The sequence below is a fragment of the Barbus barbus genome, assembly GCF_936440315.1.
Source record: "Barbus barbus genome assembly, chromosome: 25".
NCBI lineage: Eukaryota > Metazoa > Chordata > Actinopteri > Cypriniformes > Cyprinidae > Barbus > Barbus barbus.
The window spans coordinates 30,603,777-30,625,515 of NC_136753.1; the positions used below are offsets into that span (position 1 = coordinate 30,603,777).

Below are 21,739 nucleotides of genomic sequence, written 5' to 3' on the forward strand. Positions count from 1 at the left end.
AATTAGTTTATGAATAATCCTGACAGCTTCATAGAGTGTTGTGTCGCTGCTTCAACAGTTTGTTATATTCTGGTGATTATTCCTGTCTCCCCGCTGCCTCATTAATGCTGTACTTTACCGTGTTTATCATGTATTTCTGATCACCTCCTAATATTCCAGTATCTCTGATGAACATCTGAAGATCAGCTGCTCCTCGTGTTTGCTTCAGCTGTGTTTCTGAAGGGAAATCTAAGACTTTGAGACCAAGTAAAGAAAATCTGACCTTAACCCTTCAAACACTAGAACATGGAACAGATTTTTGTCTTGTTTTCCCGGGCAAATGTCTTGATTGTTGTTCTTGTTTGAATGTTAAAATGTCTTACATTTTCTTCAGACTGAAATGTTTGTACGTAACATTTTATCATTAGTCTGTCAAAAGCCAAGTTATTTCTCACGTAACTGTATTAAAATGTGAATAATTCTCTGTAACTGTGATCAAGTAGAGAAAAACACAAACACTGGACAAACGTTTAAATAACTTTATTAATATCTTGGAAGACTGACATCAAAAGTCATCATAGAAATACAAAAATAATTTAGAAAAATGAAATGGTTAAAGTTATTAGCTGAATATAAATGTGAACGTGGACATTTTGCATCAATAATTTAAAAGGTTAAATAACAAACAGTCCTTTAATTCCCTTCCTCACGTCTTCAGTATCAGAGATATCATCAGATCTTCTGTCCGACTCAAATCAGGCTAAAAACATCTCAAAACCTCCAGAATATCAGCTCTTACACTGCAAAAAATGATTTTTGTCTTGTTTTCTAGTATAAATATCTAAAACTTCTTGAATCAAGATAAAATGACTTCACTAGTAAAATGATTTAAGATATTATGTCTTATTTATGAAAAATTATCAAAATGATGTTAGTTTTTGCTTTAAACAAGCAAAGAATTCTGCCAGAGGGGCAAGAAAAATCATCTTGTTTAGGCTTTGAATTAAGATGATTCTTAACCCACTGGCAGGTGTTTTTGTTTGTTTTAAGCATAAACTAACAAAACTTTTTTTTTTTTTTTTTTCAGAAAACAAGATAAAAACTCAAAGGAAATAATTTCTTGCAGTGATATATCTGCTGGATAGACCTCTAAACTCTCAGTGTCCGGTCTGGAGGAGTGTTGTTTCTCACAGCCGTCCGACTCTCTGCTCCAGCAGCTCCAGCTGTGTCTCCATCTCTTTGGGCAGGTCTTCGTTGACCTCGCGCTGGAAGTACGCTCTGATGTCCTCCACCTCCTGCCTCCAGAAGTCTGCTGAGATGCAGAAGAGCTCGGCGAGGTCCAGGTCCTCCGGCAGGCCGCAGAGGTTCAGAGCGCCAGCCGAGGGAACGAACCCGACCGCGGTGGGCATCGCTCCGGCCTCGCCGTCGATCCTGCCAAACATCCACTCCAGCACACGGATGTTCTCGCCGTATCCGGGCCACAGAAAGCCTCCGGAGGAGCTCTTGCGGAACCAGTTGACGTGGAAGATCTTGGGCAGTTTGGCGTCGGGCCGCTGCTCCATACTCAGCCAGTGAGACAGATACTGACCGAAGTTATAGCCGAAGAACGGACGCATGGCGAACGGGTCGTGCATGATCACTTTACCTGAAAACACACACACAAGTCTTTTAATATTCACTCACTTTCATTTATTTGCTCCAATATGACACATACATAACAGAGTGCATTAGTGCTGAACAGCACTGGTATTTTTCCATTCATTTTCTAAGACAACAAGTCTTTGTTAAAGCATTAAAAGCCATGAACCAAACCAACCAGCTACGAGAAGAATCACAACACAAACTTAGATTTGAAGCATTGGAAAAATTGGAAGAAAAGATAAAGACACAAGACTGTGAACTTAAAGGCTAATGAGGGAAAGAACTACAGTCCCATGATATAATTGAATTAAAAACAATAGAGAAATATAAAACTACTAATTTAGAGTCACTGATTACATCTATAGAAACAATAAAATATTTCAGTTTTGTAATATGCATAAACGCATACATGTATGCATATTTATAATGTGCTAAAGAAACAATATTTTTAAGTTTCACAATAAATTTATTATTGCTATATATATATATACTGTATATAAAACATGCTATAGAAACCATATTTTTTTATTTTTATATATCTATAGAAACAATAAATATTAAGTTTTGCAATATGCTTATTGCAATATTGCAATATATATATGCATGGTTATAATTTTCTATAGAAACAATATTTGTTTATTTTTAAATATCTATAGAATTTTTTAAAAATATATATTTATATAAGTTTTGCAATAAGTTTATTGCTGTATATATTAGGATTATATTTCGGTGTGATTTGTTCATTTCGATTCTCTGATCGGGGAATTTTCTGCACAGCATTTTTCGCCACAAATTCTGCTGTTAAACACCATTATTATAAAAATCAGTGGAATAATGTGAGCAAACAGCTTGATTAACGACCTCTGAGCTCACAGTAGTCAATGAAAAACCCTGAATGGGATTTGAGTGTAATCTGACCTCTGTGTTCAGCGGCCGCTGTGGCTTCGGATCTCATCGCGGCCCCGACAAACACTCCGTGAGCCCAGCTGAGGGCCTCATAGACCAGAGGGACCCCCTGCGGACGCCGTCCACCGAAGATCACCGCCTCGATGGGGACGCCTTCCGGAGACTCCCACTGCGGGTCGATGATGGGGCACTGAGCGGCCGGCGTGCAGAAGCGTGAGTTTGGATGAGCGCAGGGTTCTCCTGGAGGAGACGTCAAGAAACAATAGTCAATAGTCACCTTTATATACACTGCTGGCCAAAATAATTAGAACACTAGTATCTCAAGCAGCTAAAAAATGGTTTTAAGTCAGTTATTTCTATCTTCTGCTGGAGTGTGTCAGTAGGAAATATCAGTTTACATTTCCAAACATTAATTTAGCCATTAATTGTAATAATCCAGTGAGATTTTTGAGATCTGATCTGATCATCATCAGTCTGTCTGGAATGACATGAAGAAACAGAACAAACTGAGACTAAATCCAGAAGAACTGTGTCTCTGCTTCAAGAAAGCTCCTGAAAGCTCCTGAGAAACTCTGCTCAAGAGCACCGAGGACAAAAGCTGCTTTAAACTCAAAGCATGCTCACAACAAATGTTGATTTCATTTAGTTCACAGAAGCTAATTGATAAAGCAAATCTATTTATGACATTATTTTTGACAGCATCCTCATTTTACAGCATTTTTACACAAGTGCCTAAAACTGTTAACAGTTCTGTATCTTACTGTACTGTAGTCTTGGAGACAGTTCTTCTGGATTTAGTCTCAGTTTGTTCTGTTTCTTCATGTCGTTCCAGACAGACCGGATCATATTACAAAGTGTTTTTGTTCATAAATTATAATAGTTTAAGTTTGGATTGTGCACTTTCATTTCTCAGTTCAAAAATGGGGGTGACAGCTAAAGTGTTAATTCCAGGCTGCAGCAAAGTCAGATTGTGCAGAGGACTCTCAAAGAGGCGAGACTTACCGTCCTCCGGCGTCCATGGCCGGTTCTTCCAGGAGGTCAGTGTCTCGCCGGCCGGCAGATCCTCATCCATGCCCTCCCAGTAAACCCCGCCGTCGCTGGTCTCGGCCACGTTGGTGAAGATGGTGTTCTGGTGGATGGTGGCCATTGCGTTTGGGTTGGTCTTGGTGGAGGTTCCTGGTGCCACACCGAAGAAGCCATTCTCTGGGTTTATGGCTCTGAGATTGCCTTCAAACACAAGAGCAGAGAACATCAGTGAATGAGCAAGAATATCTCAACATCACCCATTACTGTGATAACTCAGATGTGACCCTGGAATCTGAGGGTGCAAAAAAAATATCTAAATATTGACAAAATCGCCTTTAAAGTTGTTCAAATGAAGTTCTTAGCAATGTATATTACTAATCAAAAATTAAGTTTTGATATATTTACAGAAGGAAATTTACAAAATGTCTTCATGGAACATGGAAAAATGTATAATTTTGATCCATACAATGTATTTTTGGCTATTGCTACAAATATACTACTCATAACTGCTTTGGTGCTCCAGGGTCACATATAGTATGATGTGTTTGAGCATCATTGATCCATCTGTACCTTCTTTGTCAAACTTCATCCAGGCGATATCGTCTCCAACACACTCCACCTTCCAGCCCGGCAGAGACGGCTTCATCATGGCCAGGTTGGTCTTTCCACAGGCGCTCGGGAACGCCGCTGCGAAGTACTTCTTCTGTCCCGCCGGGTTAGTGATGCCCAGGATCTGCAGAAACACACATTTACTCGTTTGGGAGGAAAGAGAATCAACAGGAGAATAATTTGTAGATACGAGTCAGTCTTCATGCAATAAATCAGTTAATTATTCTCATGCTTTTTAGTGTTAAAGCAATTGTGCATCTGCAGATATTTACCTCATAATTATTTTTTGCATTCAGTTTTAATGCATTTACTTTACATTTATGCATTTAGCAGATGCTTTTATCTGAAGTGCATAATATATATATATATACTATATTTTTTATATTTTAATATATATATTTTTTTTTAAAGAACTGTTTTTGCAAGAAATTCATTTTATCTTGCTTTGCATGGTCCTATCCACCTTATTTTTAATGTAATAGCAGGTGCAGGCATTTTATTTTTATCTGTATAAAACAGCCGGATATGCTGCTTAATATCACAAACTGGTATTTCTTTTATAATTTCAGTTATATTATTCTGTTTTATTTTAATTTATTTAAATGTATTCAAAATGTTGATATATGAATATATTATTTTTAATTTTAATTTAATTTATTACATATATAATTTTTTTAATTAAAAAATCATAAACAGTAAAATGTTTTACCATTTACTGCACTGTTCTCTAGTATTTACTGAGAACAGTGCATGCTAATTAATTAAATTCTTGCACTAAACAAAAATAATAAATAAATGACAAATGTAAAGATGAAGCATAGATGTTTTCTGGTTTTCTCGCTGGCACTGGTATTTCAGACTAATTCTACGGAGTGACTTGAGCTGTGTTTAGGCTCATCTGGATGTGATTAGTGCTGGTCTGGACTGAGTTTATTTCTGGTTGTCAGGATGACTCTGTGTGTTTCTGACTGACCAGCATGTGTTCGGCCAGCCAGCCCTCCTCTTTAGCGATGCGGGACGCAATACGGAGAGCGAAGCACTTCTTCCCCAGCAGCGAGTTTCCTCCGTATCCGCTGCCAAACGACACGATCGTCCTCTGGTCAGGGATGTGAGCGATGAGCGTGAGATCTGGGTTACACGGCCAGTTATTGACCAGCGGCTCTAAACACAGAACAAGAGGATCAGTTTGCACTCTAATGACTGATGAGACATTAGACCCTCTATCTCTAGCACTCTCTATTCTAATTCTATTTTATCTATTTGTTTTCTTTTTCAATAAAAAAAAAAAATTAAAAAAAAAAAACATGACCCTCTATCACTTGCACTCTCTAGTCGTTTTCTGACTGCTTATTTTTTTCTTTAAAAAAAAAAAATAAACCCTCTACAACACTAGCTTTCTCTATTCTTTTCTATTCTATCTATATGTGTCCCTGCAGCACAAAAGCAGTCATCAGTAACACAGGTATATCTGTAGCAATAGACAACAATACATTGTATGGATCACAATTATACATTTCTCTTTTATGCCAAAAATCATTAGGATATTAAGATCATGTTCCATGAAGATATTTTGTACATTTCCTACCGTAAATATATCAAAACTTAATTTTTGATTAGTAATATGCATTGCTAAGAACTTCATTTGAACAACTTTAAAGGAGATTTTCTCAATATTTAGATTTTTTTGCTCCCTCAGATTCCAGATTTTCTAATAGTTGTATCTCAGACAAATATTGTCCTATCATAACAAACCATACATCAATGGAACGATTATTTATTCAGATTCAGATGATGTATAAATCTCAATTTCACAAAATTGACCCTTATGACTGGTTTTGTGGTCCAGGGTCACACACACACACACACACACACATATATATATGAAAACCTTGCTACATGTACTGCGTTAGACTAACTGAGACTTGTTATAGCACTTCCATATTATTGCTCTTTTGTTGGTTTTGATTGCTTCTATTGTCTTCATTTGTAAGTTGCTTTGGATAAAAGCATCTGCTAAATGACTAATTGTAAATGTAACTGGAGCAGGTGAATGAGGAGCTCGTACTCTTGAGTGGCAGCGGGCAGCCGACGGAGTGCAGACAGCGCACAAACTCTCCGCTTCCCAGCGCGCTCAGCACAGCTTGACCCACACGCGTCATGATCCTCATGCTGGCCACTACATACGGAGAGTCGGTCAGCTCCACACCGATCTTAGAGAGCGGAGAGCCCACGGGACCCATGCTGAACGGGATCACGTACATCACTCGACCTGCACACACACACACACACACACACAGCGCTCTTAGAGCGATACTTCACCCAAAAATCTAAATTATCCCATAATTTACTCACCTTCAAAGCATCCTAGGTGTATATGACTTTATTCTTTCAGATGAATCCAATCGGAGTTTTATTTAAAAATGTCCTGGCTCTTCCAAGCTTTATAATGGCAGTGGATTAAAAATAATTAAAAGTGGACTTTTAATTATGGATGGATGCGCTTTATTGGACTACTGAATAATAACACCCTATTATTCAGTAGTCCAATAAAGCGCATCCATCCATAATTAAAAGTGCCTCACATGGCTCCAGGGGTGAATAAAGACCTACGATAGCGCTTTATTGGACTACTGAAAAATAACACCCATCCACTGCCATTATAAAGCTTGGAAGAGCCAGGACATTTTTAAATGTAACGCCTGAAAGAAGCCAGTCATAAACACCTGGGATGGCTTGAGGGTGAGTAAATGATCTAGTTATCATCTCATTTTCATTTTTGAGCATCTGCTGCTTCTCTACCTTTCATGCATCCCGGGAAGCACAGGTTCATGGCTTTGTCCCATTCCTCCGGAGACATCCAGCGTCCGAGCTGACTGACACCGCCGTCTCGTGGAGAGGGAACCGTGTCTCGCCGCTCCGGCGTCACGATCACCGTCTTACTCTCCACACGAGCCACGTCCCGTGGGTCTGTGCGCGCCAGCCAGCTGAGAAAGAGACCAGAGACCGGTCAATGCACAGATCTGACCCTCACACACGCTCCTCAGTCTTTACTCAAATTAAAGTAAAGTCATTCAGCCTGAATATGAAACATTTGAAAAATCTGTGAAAAGGGATATTTGCATCTCTTTTTACTGATGCACGAGCTCCAGTGAAAGAGTGCAACTGAAGCATTATAAATAAATCCCTATCTGGAGATTACTGTATAATAGAGAGGGTAATTGCTCCTGATAATGTCAAAGTTTCAAATTAAACACTTTTTTGAACTAATAGATCAAACAGTTGCATTTGATTCAGTTTGATTCATTTGGACAGTTCACTCGTGCACTGAATCACTCACAACACTTTGTCACTTTGTAACAGGATACTTTCTAAGACAGTGCTGGATGTAGGATTGTCATCAACCTTACATGCAAATGTCTTCTATTGTTTGTCAATGATGAAGCAGCTCTATTACTTATGAATAACTCTGTACTGTAGGTAAAGGCACTTATACAGAAGCCTATCCATAACTATATCAACATATGATGTGATTCAGAATCAAAGAGAGCTTAGAAACACTTTAAATCAAAATTGTTTCATGCTGCGGTGGAAACAGGCTTCCACATCATCCAGAGTTGAGCAACAGTGTAATTAAACGTTACTCTCATATTGATGCAGCAGTGATTTCTGCATTAGTTGTGTTGTGTAAATCAGAACACAGTTCAGCAAACGCTGTAAACGCAGTGATGTGAGAGCGCTCGTACCAGTTGTTGTATTTGCGGAGTCTCTTGATGACTCCCTGCTCCTCCAGGAGACGCAGGATGGAGCGGTTCTCCTCCTCGGAGCCGTCGCAGATGTGCAGAGCGTCCGGCTGACACAGCTTCACACTGTTCTCGATGAACTCTCGCAGCGAGGCGCTCAGAGACGCCAGATCTCCCTGCAGCACGCGAGCGCTGGGCTGGTTCTGAGACTGCAGCTGAGGAGGCATGGTGCTGACAGAGCGTTTACTGTGGTAAAGACACAGAGGAGTCCAGGGGCCACACAGGAGCCTACAGCAACAGCACAAGCACAGATCAGCTTTATTATGTGCTTCACCTATAAAAAAACATAGTAGCTGAATGATCACTCTATTCATACATGCTATAATTATAACTATATGTGACCCTGGAGCACAAAACCAGGGTCAATTTTATGAAATTGAGATTTATGCATCATCTGAAAGCTGAATAAATAATCTTTCCATTGATGTATGGTTTGTTATGATAGGACAATATTTGTCTGAGATACAACTATTAGAAAATCTGGAATCTGAGGGAGCAAAAAAATCTAAATATTGAGAAAATCTCCTTTAAAGTTGTTCAAATTAAGTTCTTAGCAATGCATATTATTATGGTAACACTTTACAATACTGGTGCACAAATATGCATTAAATAATGCTTAACTAATGCACAGATAATCATGAGTTAATAAACCATTTATTAATGATTACTGCATCAGCGACTAATGAACATCATTCGATATGATTCAAAGATTAAGTAATCAATAAATTGTTAGTTAAATGTGTCATAATGTATTAATTACCTAATAACTTATTTTATTAACTGATGAAGTAAATGCATATGTTAATTTCCACATTGGGTCGAAGCCATGCCTTTAAACTTCCAGGTGTCTGCTTTAATTAATCATTAGCTAATGATTTGCAAAGGTATCATTATGTTATGACTTTACTTGTTGAGGCACAGAACTATTAACTAATTGTTAAGTAATATGTCATTGTGATTATAGATTTTGAATTAGTTAGTCATGTGCCAAGTCACACCATAATGATACCCACGCAAAGCATTAGCTAATGATTAATTAAAGCAGACAGATGGAAGTTGAAATGCATGCTTGACTCTGTGGTAATTAACATGAATGTACACTTATTTAATATATTATGTCATTAGGGAATTAATACTTTATGACACATTTAACTAATAACAATTTATTGATATTCTTCATGAGATATTCATTCAGTCATTATTATCTGTGCATTTGTTAAACATGAATTAAAGCATATTAGTGCCACTGTATTGTAAAGTGTTACCCATATTACTAATCAAAAATTAAGTTTTGATATATTTATGGTAGGAAATTTACTAAATATCTTCATGGAACATGATCTTAATATCCTAATGATTTTTGTCATAAAAGAGAAATGTATAATTTTGATCCATACAATGTATTGTTGTCTATTGCTACAGATATACCTGTGTTACTCATGACTGCTTTTGTGCTGCAGGGTCAGATATAACGAATTATAATAATTCTGTACAGTACAGCAATAATATTAAAATGTATAATCACTATAATATTCATAAGAGCACAGAATACAACACAAGTTTTACCTTTAGTGTAATAGAAGTGCTTTGATTCAGCAGCTCTTCATCAGTCAGTGAGGATGAGGAGGGTCATCAGTGTTCTGCTCAATGTGTGGACACTTGGTCTTATATACAAGACAGAGCTGAGGAGGAGGAGGCAAAGACACACACACACACACACACACACACACACACACACACACACACACACACTCACACACACACTCACACACACACTCACACACACACACACACACAGACACACACACACACACACACACACACACACACACACACACACACACACACACACACACACACACACACACACACACACACACACACACACACACAGACACACACACACAGAGAGAGAATGATTACTCCGCCGAACACGCATCGTACGTAACTCCAGTTAATCATTGAATCATTTCACTTTGTGGAAATACTCGATCGGACCTGAACCTAACCTGACCTTTGACCCGCTCAGGTGTGATGCAACAGCTGAACTTGCAGCGTCACTCGGTGACGTCATGCGCCGCTGCGGCTCTGATTGGTCGCTGAGCTGGAGGCTCGTCTGGACTCTTGCTCAGCATTTAGTGACATTAAACATGAATCGTGTGATTAATTATTCAAATATGCGCCTCGACAACATGTTATAAAACACACTTCTTGTGTTTAGATGCATTTAACACAATGATGTCTGTCATTTCAGTTTGTAAATGAGTTCAGATCCTCATCTGGAGTGAGTTAAAGCTGGTCATTACAGTGTGTTCTGCTCTGGACTCATATAGAAATATCAATAAATCCTTTTCAGATTTACCAAAATACAAACAAACAAGGGCAAGTGGAGGATTAATTGACAATCCAGATCATTTTAGGCCAAATTCCTTCTAAATATTATCAGTAGAAATAAATTAACAATATAACTAACAAAAATATGTTCTGAGAACATTTGGATAATATTCCATTTAAGATATGAAAAAGTTATTTCTGGCTCCCAGCTTTGTTTTTTTTTTGTTTTTTTTTTACATTTTGTCAAACGTTACATTGTATCATTTTTCAAATATTATGGGAATGTTACTTTTGAATTTTTGGAGCATGTTGTAACATTTTTTAAATGTCAGATGAACGTCAGACTTAAACGTTTCAGAAAAAAAGTTCCATAAATGATAGATAAGAAATGTTTTTGTGCTATTTTTTAAAAAACATTATTGTGAACCAGAAAACTTTGAACAAACGTTCTATTAATGTTACTGGAAAAATATTTGTTCATAACTTTAAGGAAGTTCTGAGATGCATGGAGAAGTTTGACTATATTTTATGTATAACGGGAATTGTATTTAAAAAAAGCAATTTGGCCTTTATTCTGCACATCAACTACCATTAAAAAGAAGAATATGAAACTGAAATATGAAGGAATGGGACGCGGGGTGAGCTGTCAGAAGATGAAAACACATGTAGAACAGGACAAGAAGATTACGTGACACGCTTATCTGAAGACTTGTGCTTGTTTTGGTGAAAGACCCTCTAAAGCTCAAGTCACAAAGAGCACAAAAACACAAAGATAATGACCGGATGGCTTTACTCAACAACACCTGATAAACTGTGATAAATACAGTCAATGTACAGCCTGCACCTGTCAATCAAATTCTCATTCAGATGTATGTGTCTTATACCACACCAAACATTGGAAGCATTCGGGTTTAAAAAGGACAAATACATATTTCAGATTAATGATGAGTGAAAAGATTAAGATTGTACAGTGCTCATGTAACGAATAGATACAGAGAGATTCATTCAGTGCTGGCTGTGTGTATGGCAAGATCACCGCTGTAACACTTGTTAATGAACACATTCACTGATAACCTCCTGAGTTCTGCAGATGTCTGTCAAGTAAAAGCTGGAGTGCTGTTTGAACTCGTTGCTGCTCATCTGAAGAGCTGAAGTGAGGGATATATGATGAAGACGTGATATTCAGACTCCACTCAATACGAGTACATGACACACAATCTCTTGAAGAAGTGATATAATTCAGTGTGTAAGCATTTGATCACAACAGGTGCAGCAGCTGTTTTAGTGTCTTTAGCAGCACTTATGACATGATATAACACGAACAATTCACAGATAACGATCCCATGTTTCCATGAACAGAAATCCAGCTCAGAGCCTCGAGTCACATTTGTTTCTACAGCATTTTATATGATATGGATTGTTTTAAAGCAGCTCCACAGGAAAATAGCAGTGTTAATGTTATCAAATGCATCAGTTTCCGCTGTAAAGCAGCTTTGTGGTGTCATTAATTAGATCAATGTCAGTCGTGTGAATTATGGGAACAGCAAATGGGCAAAATACTTTGACAATAGCATGACACACTGATGATATCACCATGCATCTTTATTTTAAACCATGTGATGGATCATATTCATTTATTATAGTATTTTGACATGGTAGGCTACTGCAGAGAATGCTATGGAACCAGGTCGTGCTTGAAAACACTAATGATGCCATGGTAGTGTTTAGTAGCTTTTAACTTGATGAAGTCATATCCCAGACTAACAGGTGAATTCAGACTGCTGGTTTAAAGCAGCTGGACTGGTTTTGTTGTCGTCGAGCGCCACCTGGCGTCCAAATCCTGTAAGCGAACACCGACAGTGCCTTTATTCAATACAGACTTTTATTTCATCATTAAAAACAGCATTATTTAGATGTAAACACAAAAACACTAAACATGTAAACAAATATGTTCAAATCGATCAATTAAATTAAATGTATCAAAAGTGATGATAAAAGCATTTATAATGTCACAAAATATTTCTATTTCAGATAAATGCTGTTCTTCTGAACTTTCCATTCATCAAAGAATCCTGAAAAACATCTACTCAGCTGCTTTCAACATAATAATAATAATAATAATAATAAATGTTTTTAAAGCAGCAAATCAGAATATTAGACTGATTTCTGAGGATCATGTGACTGGAGTAATGATGCTGAAAAATCAGCAATAAACTATATTTTAAAACATATTCAAACAGAAAACTTATTATAAATAGTAAAAAATATTTCAAAATTGTACTGTTTTTGCTGTATTTTGGATCAGTTGTTGCACAGCACCCTAAATATCTTTAAAAAAGTGAATAACATTTTAATTGATTTTAATTGTATAATGTATTTAAAATATTTCATTATTTATAATATGTTAAATAACTGTAAATATATAAACAAATAGGTTCAAATCACCCCGACGGTGCAGCACAGAAACATTCCGGCGCGACATTAACTCGATCTTCCGTTCCGCCTGACATTGGTTCCGGGGATCCACGAGTCAGTCGCGACCCGAGTCATGAGCGCCGATCATCCGCGTCCAGATGCTCTCCTGCCGCTGCGAAACCTCTGTAACTCGGTGAAATGCAGCAGGGATCGAGTGAGAGGTAAGATGGGATCCTGTCACGTTACTGAACGACAGACTTTAGCTGTGTTTGTGTGACGGCTAACGGCTAACAAACACACATTTACTTCAATGTAAACAACATAAACTCACAAAGAGTTCAACTTAATTGTGTTTGCATCGTTTCTGATGCTAAGAGCCGGTAATTAGCAGGTTTGTGTTCTAGTCATGATGTTTACTGTCATTTAACAGACATGATGAATGTTTAAAAGTGCTGTCAAGCGATTAATCGCGATTAATCACATACAAAATAAAAGTTTTTGTTTACATAATATATGTGTATAAATACACACACATACATTATATATTTTTGAAAATATTTACATGTTTATACATTTATATATTCACGTTCTTGTGTTATATATAAATATATTTAATATATAAACCTAACATATTTTTCTTAAATATATACATGCATGTGTTTGTATTTATGTATGCATAATAAATATACAGAGTACACATATATATAATGTAAACAAACGTTTATTTTGTATTTAAGTAATCTCCATGAATTGTTTGACCGCACTAGAGATTACTAGAGCTGTCGTTGAAATCTCAGGTAACTGAAGATGTTTGCCTGCTGTGTTATTCCTGACTGAACACATGTTAAGATGCTCTGGATATTAAACAGATGAATTGACTGTAATGTGAAGCTCGTTGTATGATTTCAGATGGAGAAGCGAATGAATGCAGCGGGATGTTCAGCTTGTCAAACTTCTGGGAGATTATGAGTTCAGTGTTGATGATGATCATCTTTCATCTGAATATCGTTTGGCTTCATAATGACTCATATTTCTTCCTTTCACAGATGAAGCTGTTAAATCAGTGTCTCAAGAAGCAACAAAACTGAGCGTGATGTTCTCGAAGCCGCCGCTGCCGTCAGAGGAGGTGCGTCTGACTCTTCAGAAGATGAATATAACACTACCTGCTGTGCTTTTGTGTGTTTTCTGCGTCTGGAACGGTGTTGTTCTGCTTCTCCTCGCTCCAGGGTTGTGTGAAAATAGCCGAATCTGTTCAGAAGAGCGTGCTGACATTGACTACGGTTTATTTTTGGTTACCAAAGAGCCAAGGTAAGTGTGAGACTAATGCTAAAGCAGTGCAACCAGCTGTGATCTCTCTAGAAACTAACCTACACTATCAGCCAAACGCTTTGAACAGTAAGATTTTTAATGTTTTTAAAGAAGTCTCTTCTGCTCACCAAGCCTGCATTTATCAGCATCATTACTGCAGTCTTCAGTGTCACATGATCCTCAGAAAGCATTATTATTATCAATATTTAAAACAGTTGAGTTCATTTTTTTCAGGATTCTTTGATGAATAGAAAGATCCAAAGATCAGAGTTTATCTGAAATAAAAAGCTTTTGTAACATTATACACTACACCATTAAAAAGCTTGGAGTCAGTATAGTTTTATTTTTTATTTTACAATATAATTTCAACAAGAAAGCTTTAAATGTATCAAAAGTGATGATAAAGACATTTATAATGTTACAAAAGATTTCTGTTTCAGATAAATGCTGTTCTTCTCATCTTTCTATTCATCAAAGAATCCTGGAAAAAATGTACTCAACTGTTTTAAATATTGATGATAATAATAATCATAAATGACCCTGTAATGAGCTGTTGTTGAGAGTCAGTAACGAGCGTGTGGTTTTCTGCAGGAGTTACTCTGAGGAAGGTGGTCAGAGACGCCACGGTGGAGGCGCTGGATGGACTCGCTCAGCTGCTGGAGGTCATTCTCTCCTCTCCTGGAGAAAGGTTGTGTCACATTCACATCATGTTCTCATGTGTCTCTGTACGGTGTGTCTGAGAGTTTTCCGTGAGTCTGTATGTTTAGTTTGATGTGTTCTCCTCAGTCTCTCGCAGGAGCAGCTGATGTCCACCGGAGGCGTCTGGGCTGCGTGTGATCAGTTTAACCAGCTGCCCAAAGGTTTGACGGCTACTAACTAGTACTAGAGTAATTCACCTCTGGAATCATGCAGATCCCAAAGATATTTGGCAGTGCACATCTGAATCAGGGTCCGTCTGATGTTGTACTCGCTGTGTAGATTGTCTTTTAAGCTGGATTTATACTAGCCGTCATGTCTGTTTAGTAGGGTTGGGAATCAAAAATCAACACAGGTATATTTGTAGCAATAGCCAACAATACATTGTATGGATCAAAATTATACATTTCTCTTTTAAAAATGTTTAAATTACCAGTTGCAGCCTTGCCCCTAGCATTTCAGTCTCTAAATGTTCATCCGTTGAGCGTACCACAAAAAAAATAACCCATCTCTTACAGTGATTTTCTCAATATTTAGGTTTTTTTGCACCCTCAGATTCCAGATTTTTCAAATAGTTCAAATATTGTCCAATCCAAACAAACCATACATCAACGGAAAGCTCATTTAATCAGATTTGAGATGATGTATAAATCTCAATTTAGAAAAACTTGTGCTCCAGGGTCACATATCAGCACTCAATTCTTGGTAAACACACCATGTTTTATTTCTTGACTGAACAATCAGCCTCTTTTGGAGAAATTAGACGTGACAAACACCATTATAAATGTTCATATATTCAGTTTATCTGTAAGCGTAAGTGTTCAGTGTTTAACTTGAGTTCACAGTACAGCTGATTTTGTTGTTAAGTGTGTATTTTTCTGATTTGGTGTCCTCTGGATATGTGTTGTTCCTCACAGATAACCGCAGTGCCCTGTTGAGCGTCTTAACATCATGTGTTGGTTTGGTGAAAGATGCCTTGGAGGAGATGGAGCAGGTCAGAGATCGTTTAGGACACACTTATGGCTAAATGAAGATTGTTTTTTAATATAGCTGTTGTTCATGTGATCTTCATCAATATGTGCAGTTTATATGACTCAGTTTCTGTTGAGTTCATGTCAGTAGCTGTGTTTCCATCCAAACATGTTTGTTTATTTATACAGGGACAATGCACAACAAAAGTGTTTCAGATTTATATATAAGCTCATTTGCATCTGCAGCCCCGAGCAGGATGTTTTTACAAAATTACAATATTCAGTACATACTCCATTAAATTAAAAATCCAGTCAGTGATCACATATTTGCTTTTCCTTAAGCCATACTTTAAAAAATACTAAATGTTGTACACTCTCTAATATAAACAGGTATTAAATTCCATCTTTTAATGTGCATTGTGGAATTTATTCGGTAAATGTGTTTCCATCATAGTTTATGCACATTTTTTATTTTCAGATAAAAAGTTTATCCTACTCAGTTGTGTGCATATGTTTTTTTTTATGCACATTTTTAGAATTTATTTGCATCTTGGCATTTCCATCCAGCGTTTTTTATGCAATATTCCAAAAATGCGTATAAAAATAGGTGGAAAAATAGTATTAGTTACTAATTACATCTTCAACACTGTAATTAGATTACCGTACAAATTACTCTCTCCAAAAAGTATTTACTTATTACTTTCTAAATCCTATATCAGCCTCGTCAAGTTAATGCTACAAACATAGACACGAAACTGCTCTTTTAATTCTTTCTTTACTTCATACATTATTCTGCTCATGCTTTAGATTAGGGTCTAATTCTCACTATTAACTATGCCTCAATATACTCCTAATTACTGCTTATTAATACTTAGTAAAGTAGTCGTTAAGTTTAAGAATTGTGTCAGATTGAGGATATAGAATAAGGTCTTGCAGAATAAGACATTAATGTGTGCTTTTTAAGTAAAATTCAACAGCCAATATAACAGTAATATTCATGCTAATAACCAACCAGTTATTAATAGTGAGAACTGGACACTAAAGTGCTACCAATATTCTTATTAACTCAACAAAGTGTTTAAAGTGAGAAAGCATGCATTTTAAGGTTAGACTTTAAATTGTGATGTTAAATGCACTATTGTATTGTATTGTTTATAAATGTTCTACAGTCTATACACAGTATTGAGTTCAGTTACATAAGAAGTAACTGTAATTAATAAGAGTAATCCCTTACTTTACTTTAAAAGTAAGTAAGTGACAGTAATTACATTAGCTGGTGTTGATGAGCACTGCTGCTCTTCTCTCTTCAGGCTCTGGCTGAGGCTCAGGACCCGTTTGGGGACGTGCTGGATGATGATGATGATGATGAAGATGAAGCAGGCGGCCGGGGTAATCAGGACACGTACTGGTCCGAGTCGGACCGGCAGCTGATCGCTCAGTGTCAGGGTCTGATGAAGGCGTCTGGAGCGAGTCTGCGCAAACTCTCCTCCGCCGTCAGAAACAACGGCAGACTGGATCGAGAAGAGAACATCGCACAGCTAGACGACCTCGCAGACGCCGCTAAAGAGATCAGTCCCAGGTGGGTGGATTTAAAGCCTTGTGGCTTATTCTGTAAATATAAAATTCAGTTTGTGATGTTTTAGGAATGCATCTGTTAGAATTCTACACTAATTGAGATGTAATTAAGTGTTATATTGAAGTGTTAACTCATGGTGATACACACTATCATTCAAAAGACTGGGGTCAGGAGGGTTTTTCTTAAAGAAATGCCTGCTTTTATTCATCAAGGATGCATTAAATTGATCAAAGATAACAGTAAAGACATTTATAATGTTACAGTAGATTTCTATTTCAAATAAATGCTGTTCTTTTGAACTTTCTATTCTTCTGTGAATCCTGAAAAATAAAATGCATCACGGTTTCCACAAAAATATTGTGCAGCTCAACTGTGTTCAACATTGATAATAATCAGAAATGTTTGTTGATCAGTAAATCAGTATATTATTATGATTTCTGAAGATCATGTGACACTGAAGACTGGAGTAATGATGCTGAAAATACAGCTGCAGATCACAGAAATAAATTACAGTTTAACACATATTCATATAGAAAACTGAAATTTTAAATTTGAATAATATTTCACAATTTTTACCGTATTTTTGATCGAATAAATACAGCCTTTGTGAGCAGAAGAGACCTTTGAGTGGTAGTCATGTAAACATTGTTTCTGATTGGTAAAAGTTATCACATTGTTTTGTAGTTAATTTAACACTGATAATAATTTCCATTCACTGGGCCATCTCACACACACACACATGCACACACACACATGCACACACACACATGCACACTTACACACACACACACACACACACGTGTTTGTTTTACTATACTTGTGAGGAGTTTCATAGACTTCTATTGTTTTATACTGACCTAACAATATTTTCTAATGCCCTACACCAACCCTACCCCTAAACCTAGCCCTCACAGGAGACTTTTTGCATTTTTACATTTTAAGATAAACTTCATTTAGTATTTTTAATAATTTATTTCCCTTGTGAGGGCCGGCCAAATGTCCTCACAAAGTCGAAAATCTCAGGCTTTACTATCCTTGTGGGGACATCTGGTCCTTACCCATCACAGAAACATGTGCAGAAAAAAACATCATCTGTCTGATTTCTAAGCCTATTGAACTAGTGAGGTGCAGTCAAATGTCCTCAAAGTATTTCACAATAGAAGTGAGGACATTTGGCCCAAAACAAGTGCAAACAAACACTTTCTCCATGCCACACCAAACATCACCACCCAGCCAAACCTTCTTCATATCAGTGTCTGATGATAATGACGGTTGTGTTGTGTGTCATTAGCGTTGACGACCTCGCCCTCAGTCTCTACCCCCCTGTGGAGCGGTCGGCCGTCGAGATGAACGTAAGTCTGTGTCACACACATGGGATGAGTTCAGACGAGCCCCTCGCTCTCTGGACCTGTCCCAGCATGATGTGATTCCTCTGTCACAGTGTTCTGAATGGCATCACCAGGTGTGCCAGATCATTAGTCACCAGGAACAGGTGAGTCGTGGGCGTCCGGTGTAATCAGAGATCAGGCGTTTAGATTTACTTACAACCGCTCTGAAGATCATGACTGAACTAGTGGAGATAGTCACTGTGCATAAATTACAGACCGATATGTGACAAGGGTCACATTTATTCACACAGCATAAATAATCTTTCCATTGATGTATGGTTTGTTATGATAGGACAATATTTGTCTGAGATACAACTATTAGAAAATCTGGAATCTGAGGGAGCAAAAAAATCTAAATATTGAGAAAATCTCCTTTAAAATTGTTCAAATGAAGTTCTTAGCAATGCATATTACTAATCAAAAATGAAGTTTTGATATATTTACGGTAGGAAACGTACAAAATATCTTCATGGAACATGATCTTAATATCCTAATGATTTTTGTCATAAAAGAGAAATGTATAATTTTGATCCATACAATGTATTGTTGTCTATTGCTACAGATATACCCCAGAGACTTGAGACTGGTTTTGTGCTGCAGGGACATAAATAATGGTGCTCATGTGCATGTATGTACAGAAAAAACTGCATAAAATGAATAGCCTATAATAAAAAACAAGAACTTGTTAGAGGACGAGGCTGCAATGTCATGACAAGAACATTACTGTTGATTATTGCTCTTGATTTTGTATTATTGAAACTTTTTTGTGGGGAAGAAGCATATTCTGACAGATTCTAAGAACTATTCATGAATTAGTTGATTGCTTTTTGCAGATTAGATGTAAATCAAGACTTTACATTTAATTTTTTCTTTATTTTAGTAGCATGAAAAGCAAAATGGTTATTCAAACTGAGAATAAATTATATAAAGCAATTAAAGATGTGTAAAGAAGTGTCTGATGCACAGGTGTGGATCTGATTATTTATAACACTCAACGCTGTGAAATGTGCATGAAAGAGATCTGCTGGAAATATGACACTTTTCATTCATTCCACATCTTACTGTAATCATGACAGCTGTAATATAATAAAGCTGGATCTAGCTTAACTGTGAAGGGCGTTTCTTGCTCCCTGATCTTAAATATGGTGTGTGTTTGTTCATTTTGGTGGCATTCTTGCCCTCATTAATGTCCCATTTTGCTTTAAATCTTTAAGACAAACCCCGCTGGGGTGAGTGAGAGTGTGTGGCTGTAATAGTTTCCAGTGCTCATGAATGATGTGATTCTTCACTGTAGGTGTGTAAACTGGCGTGTGTGCTGAAGAAAGTGCTGGAGATCACCAGGTAACACGCTGGTTTAGTCAGATAATTACCAGTCTGTTAAAGAGACACAATGTTATAATTATTATTATTAGTGGTTTGCACAGTCACACATTTCCATTCATTTCTTCCACCCTTCATGATTTTTCCCACATACAGTGTATAATGACATTCAAAAGTTTGAGGTCAGTAACATTTTGAATGTTTTTGGAAGAAGTCTCTTCTGCTCATTAAGGCTGAATTTATTTGATCAAAAATACAGTAAAACAGTGAAATATTATTCTAATGTAAAATATCGGTTTTCTATGTGAATATGTGTTAAACTGTAATGTATTTCTGTGATCAAATCTGTATTTTCAGCATCATTACTCCAGTCTTCAGTGTCACATGATCTTCAGAAATCATAATAATATACTGATTTATTGTTAATGTTGGAAATAGTTGTGCTGCTTAATATTTTTATGAACGTGATACATTTTTTAAGATTCTTTGATGAATGGAAAGTTCAAGAGAACAGCATTTATTCAAAATAGAAATTGTGTGAGACTTAAGTCAAAATTCAGTGTTTCATCACCGTACTAAATTATATTCAAATAGAAAATTTTTATTTTAAATCCTAATGATATTTCACAATATAACTGGCATTTTTCTGTATTTAAAAAAAAAAATATGGAGCCTTGATGAGCTTCATTCTTTAAAAAACATTAAAAATTGTACTGTTTCCAAACATTTGAAAGCCAAGGTGGCTATTTTTTTTTATTTATTTTAAATATATAAATGTATTTTTTTTTTTAAACATATTTTGCTCTCTATATGTCTTCAAAGACATTCATATTTGAAGGAAAAGAAAAATGTTTTGGTGTCTATAACACGTGTGAACATATAACACACTACTGTAATGTCAAATACATTTTGAAATATATTTTCAATTTCAAAAATATATTTAATTGAGCTTCACAGTTTATAACATATATTTAGAGTGTATTTAAAATATATTTAGGCCAGAAAGAATGGTTTGTAGTGTGTGTCAGAGTTTGTCTTCCGCTCCTCATGATGGTGATGGTGTCTCAATCAGGTCCAGTCATGTCTGTGCGGAGGCTGATGTTTCCTGGGTGGAGTTTCTGAACGACGCTGTCGAGCACAACCTGGAGAAGATCCAATCCCTGCTGTGCCACTGCGGCTCCTAATGTTAAACCCGGATAAACCAGGTTCAGTGCTGTCATTCTTCATCACGCTGATGGATTTCAGACCGCAGAACGTGTTTCTATGGAGTCTGAACTTTGCCTGACTTCCCCAGATCTCCCAAAGCTATGAATTAGCCCATCTTTCTGAACAATGCTGCAATTCATGATGTTCACAGATGCTTGACCTCTGATATAATGACTTTATTTTGCATATTTAGTAGTGCTGTCAAATTATTAATCACCATTAATCACACAAAAAATGTGAGTTTTTGTTTGCTTAATTTATGTGTGTTCTGTGTATATTATGTATACATTCCCGTATATATTTTGAAAATATGTGTATGTGTGTGTACTGTGTATATTTATTAATTATATATAAATACACACACATGCATGTATATATTTAAGAAAAATTTAATGTTTATATATTAAATATATTTATATATAATATAAATTATATGAATATAAATATATACATGTAAATATTTTTTAAATATATACTGTAATGTGTGTGTCTATATATATTTCATAAATTTACACACACATTATATAAACAAAAACCTTTATTTTGGATGCAATTAATCATTTG

General features: G+C 36.5%; 2 protein-coding genes across 3 annotated transcripts; one reads left to right on the forward strand and one right to left on the reverse strand.

The window, feature by feature from the left end:
- Window positions 1–504: 504 nt before the first annotated feature.
- On the reverse strand, window positions 505–9,999 carry LOC306845034 (phosphoenolpyruvate carboxykinase, cytosolic [GTP]-like). The gene is made up of 9 exons (XM_079377549.1): window positions 9,528–9,999; window positions 7,905–8,189; window positions 6,961–7,145; window positions 6,227–6,430; window positions 5,135–5,322; window positions 4,123–4,285; window positions 3,529–3,753; window positions 2,539–2,766; window positions 505–1,624 (listed from the first exon to the last, which is right to left on the reverse strand). The coding sequence occupies exons 2-9, from the start codon at window positions 8,126–8,128 to the stop codon at window positions 1,167–1,169; spliced, it is 1,875 nt and encodes a 624-aa protein (XP_079233675.1). The 5' UTR covers window positions 8,129–8,189; window positions 9,528–9,999; the 3' UTR covers window positions 505–1,166.
- A 2,810-nt stretch (window positions 10,000–12,809) lies between these two features.
- LOC306845005 (cyclin-D1-binding protein 1 homolog) lies at window positions 12,810–21,464 on the forward strand. Of its 2 annotated transcripts, XM_079377486.1 has the most exons (11): window positions 12,810–12,931; window positions 13,620–13,679; window positions 13,757–13,836; window positions 13,937–14,018; window positions 14,610–14,706; window positions 14,805–14,878; window positions 15,632–15,708; window positions 16,996–17,264; window positions 18,553–18,613; window positions 19,944–19,990; window positions 21,042–21,464. In XM_079377486.1, exons 1-11 carry the CDS (start codon window positions 12,844–12,846, stop codon window positions 21,151–21,153), a joined length of 1,047 nt encoding a protein of 348 aa, XP_079233612.1. In that variant the 5' UTR covers window positions 12,810–12,843; the 3' UTR covers window positions 21,154–21,464. The 2 variants fall into 2 exon arrangements, with proteins under 2 accessions (XP_079233612.1, XP_079233613.1); XM_079377487.1 differs by lacking the exons at window positions 19,944–19,990; window positions 21,042–21,464 and adding an exon at window positions 19,212–19,929.
- Window positions 21,465–21,739: the final 275 nt, after the last annotated feature.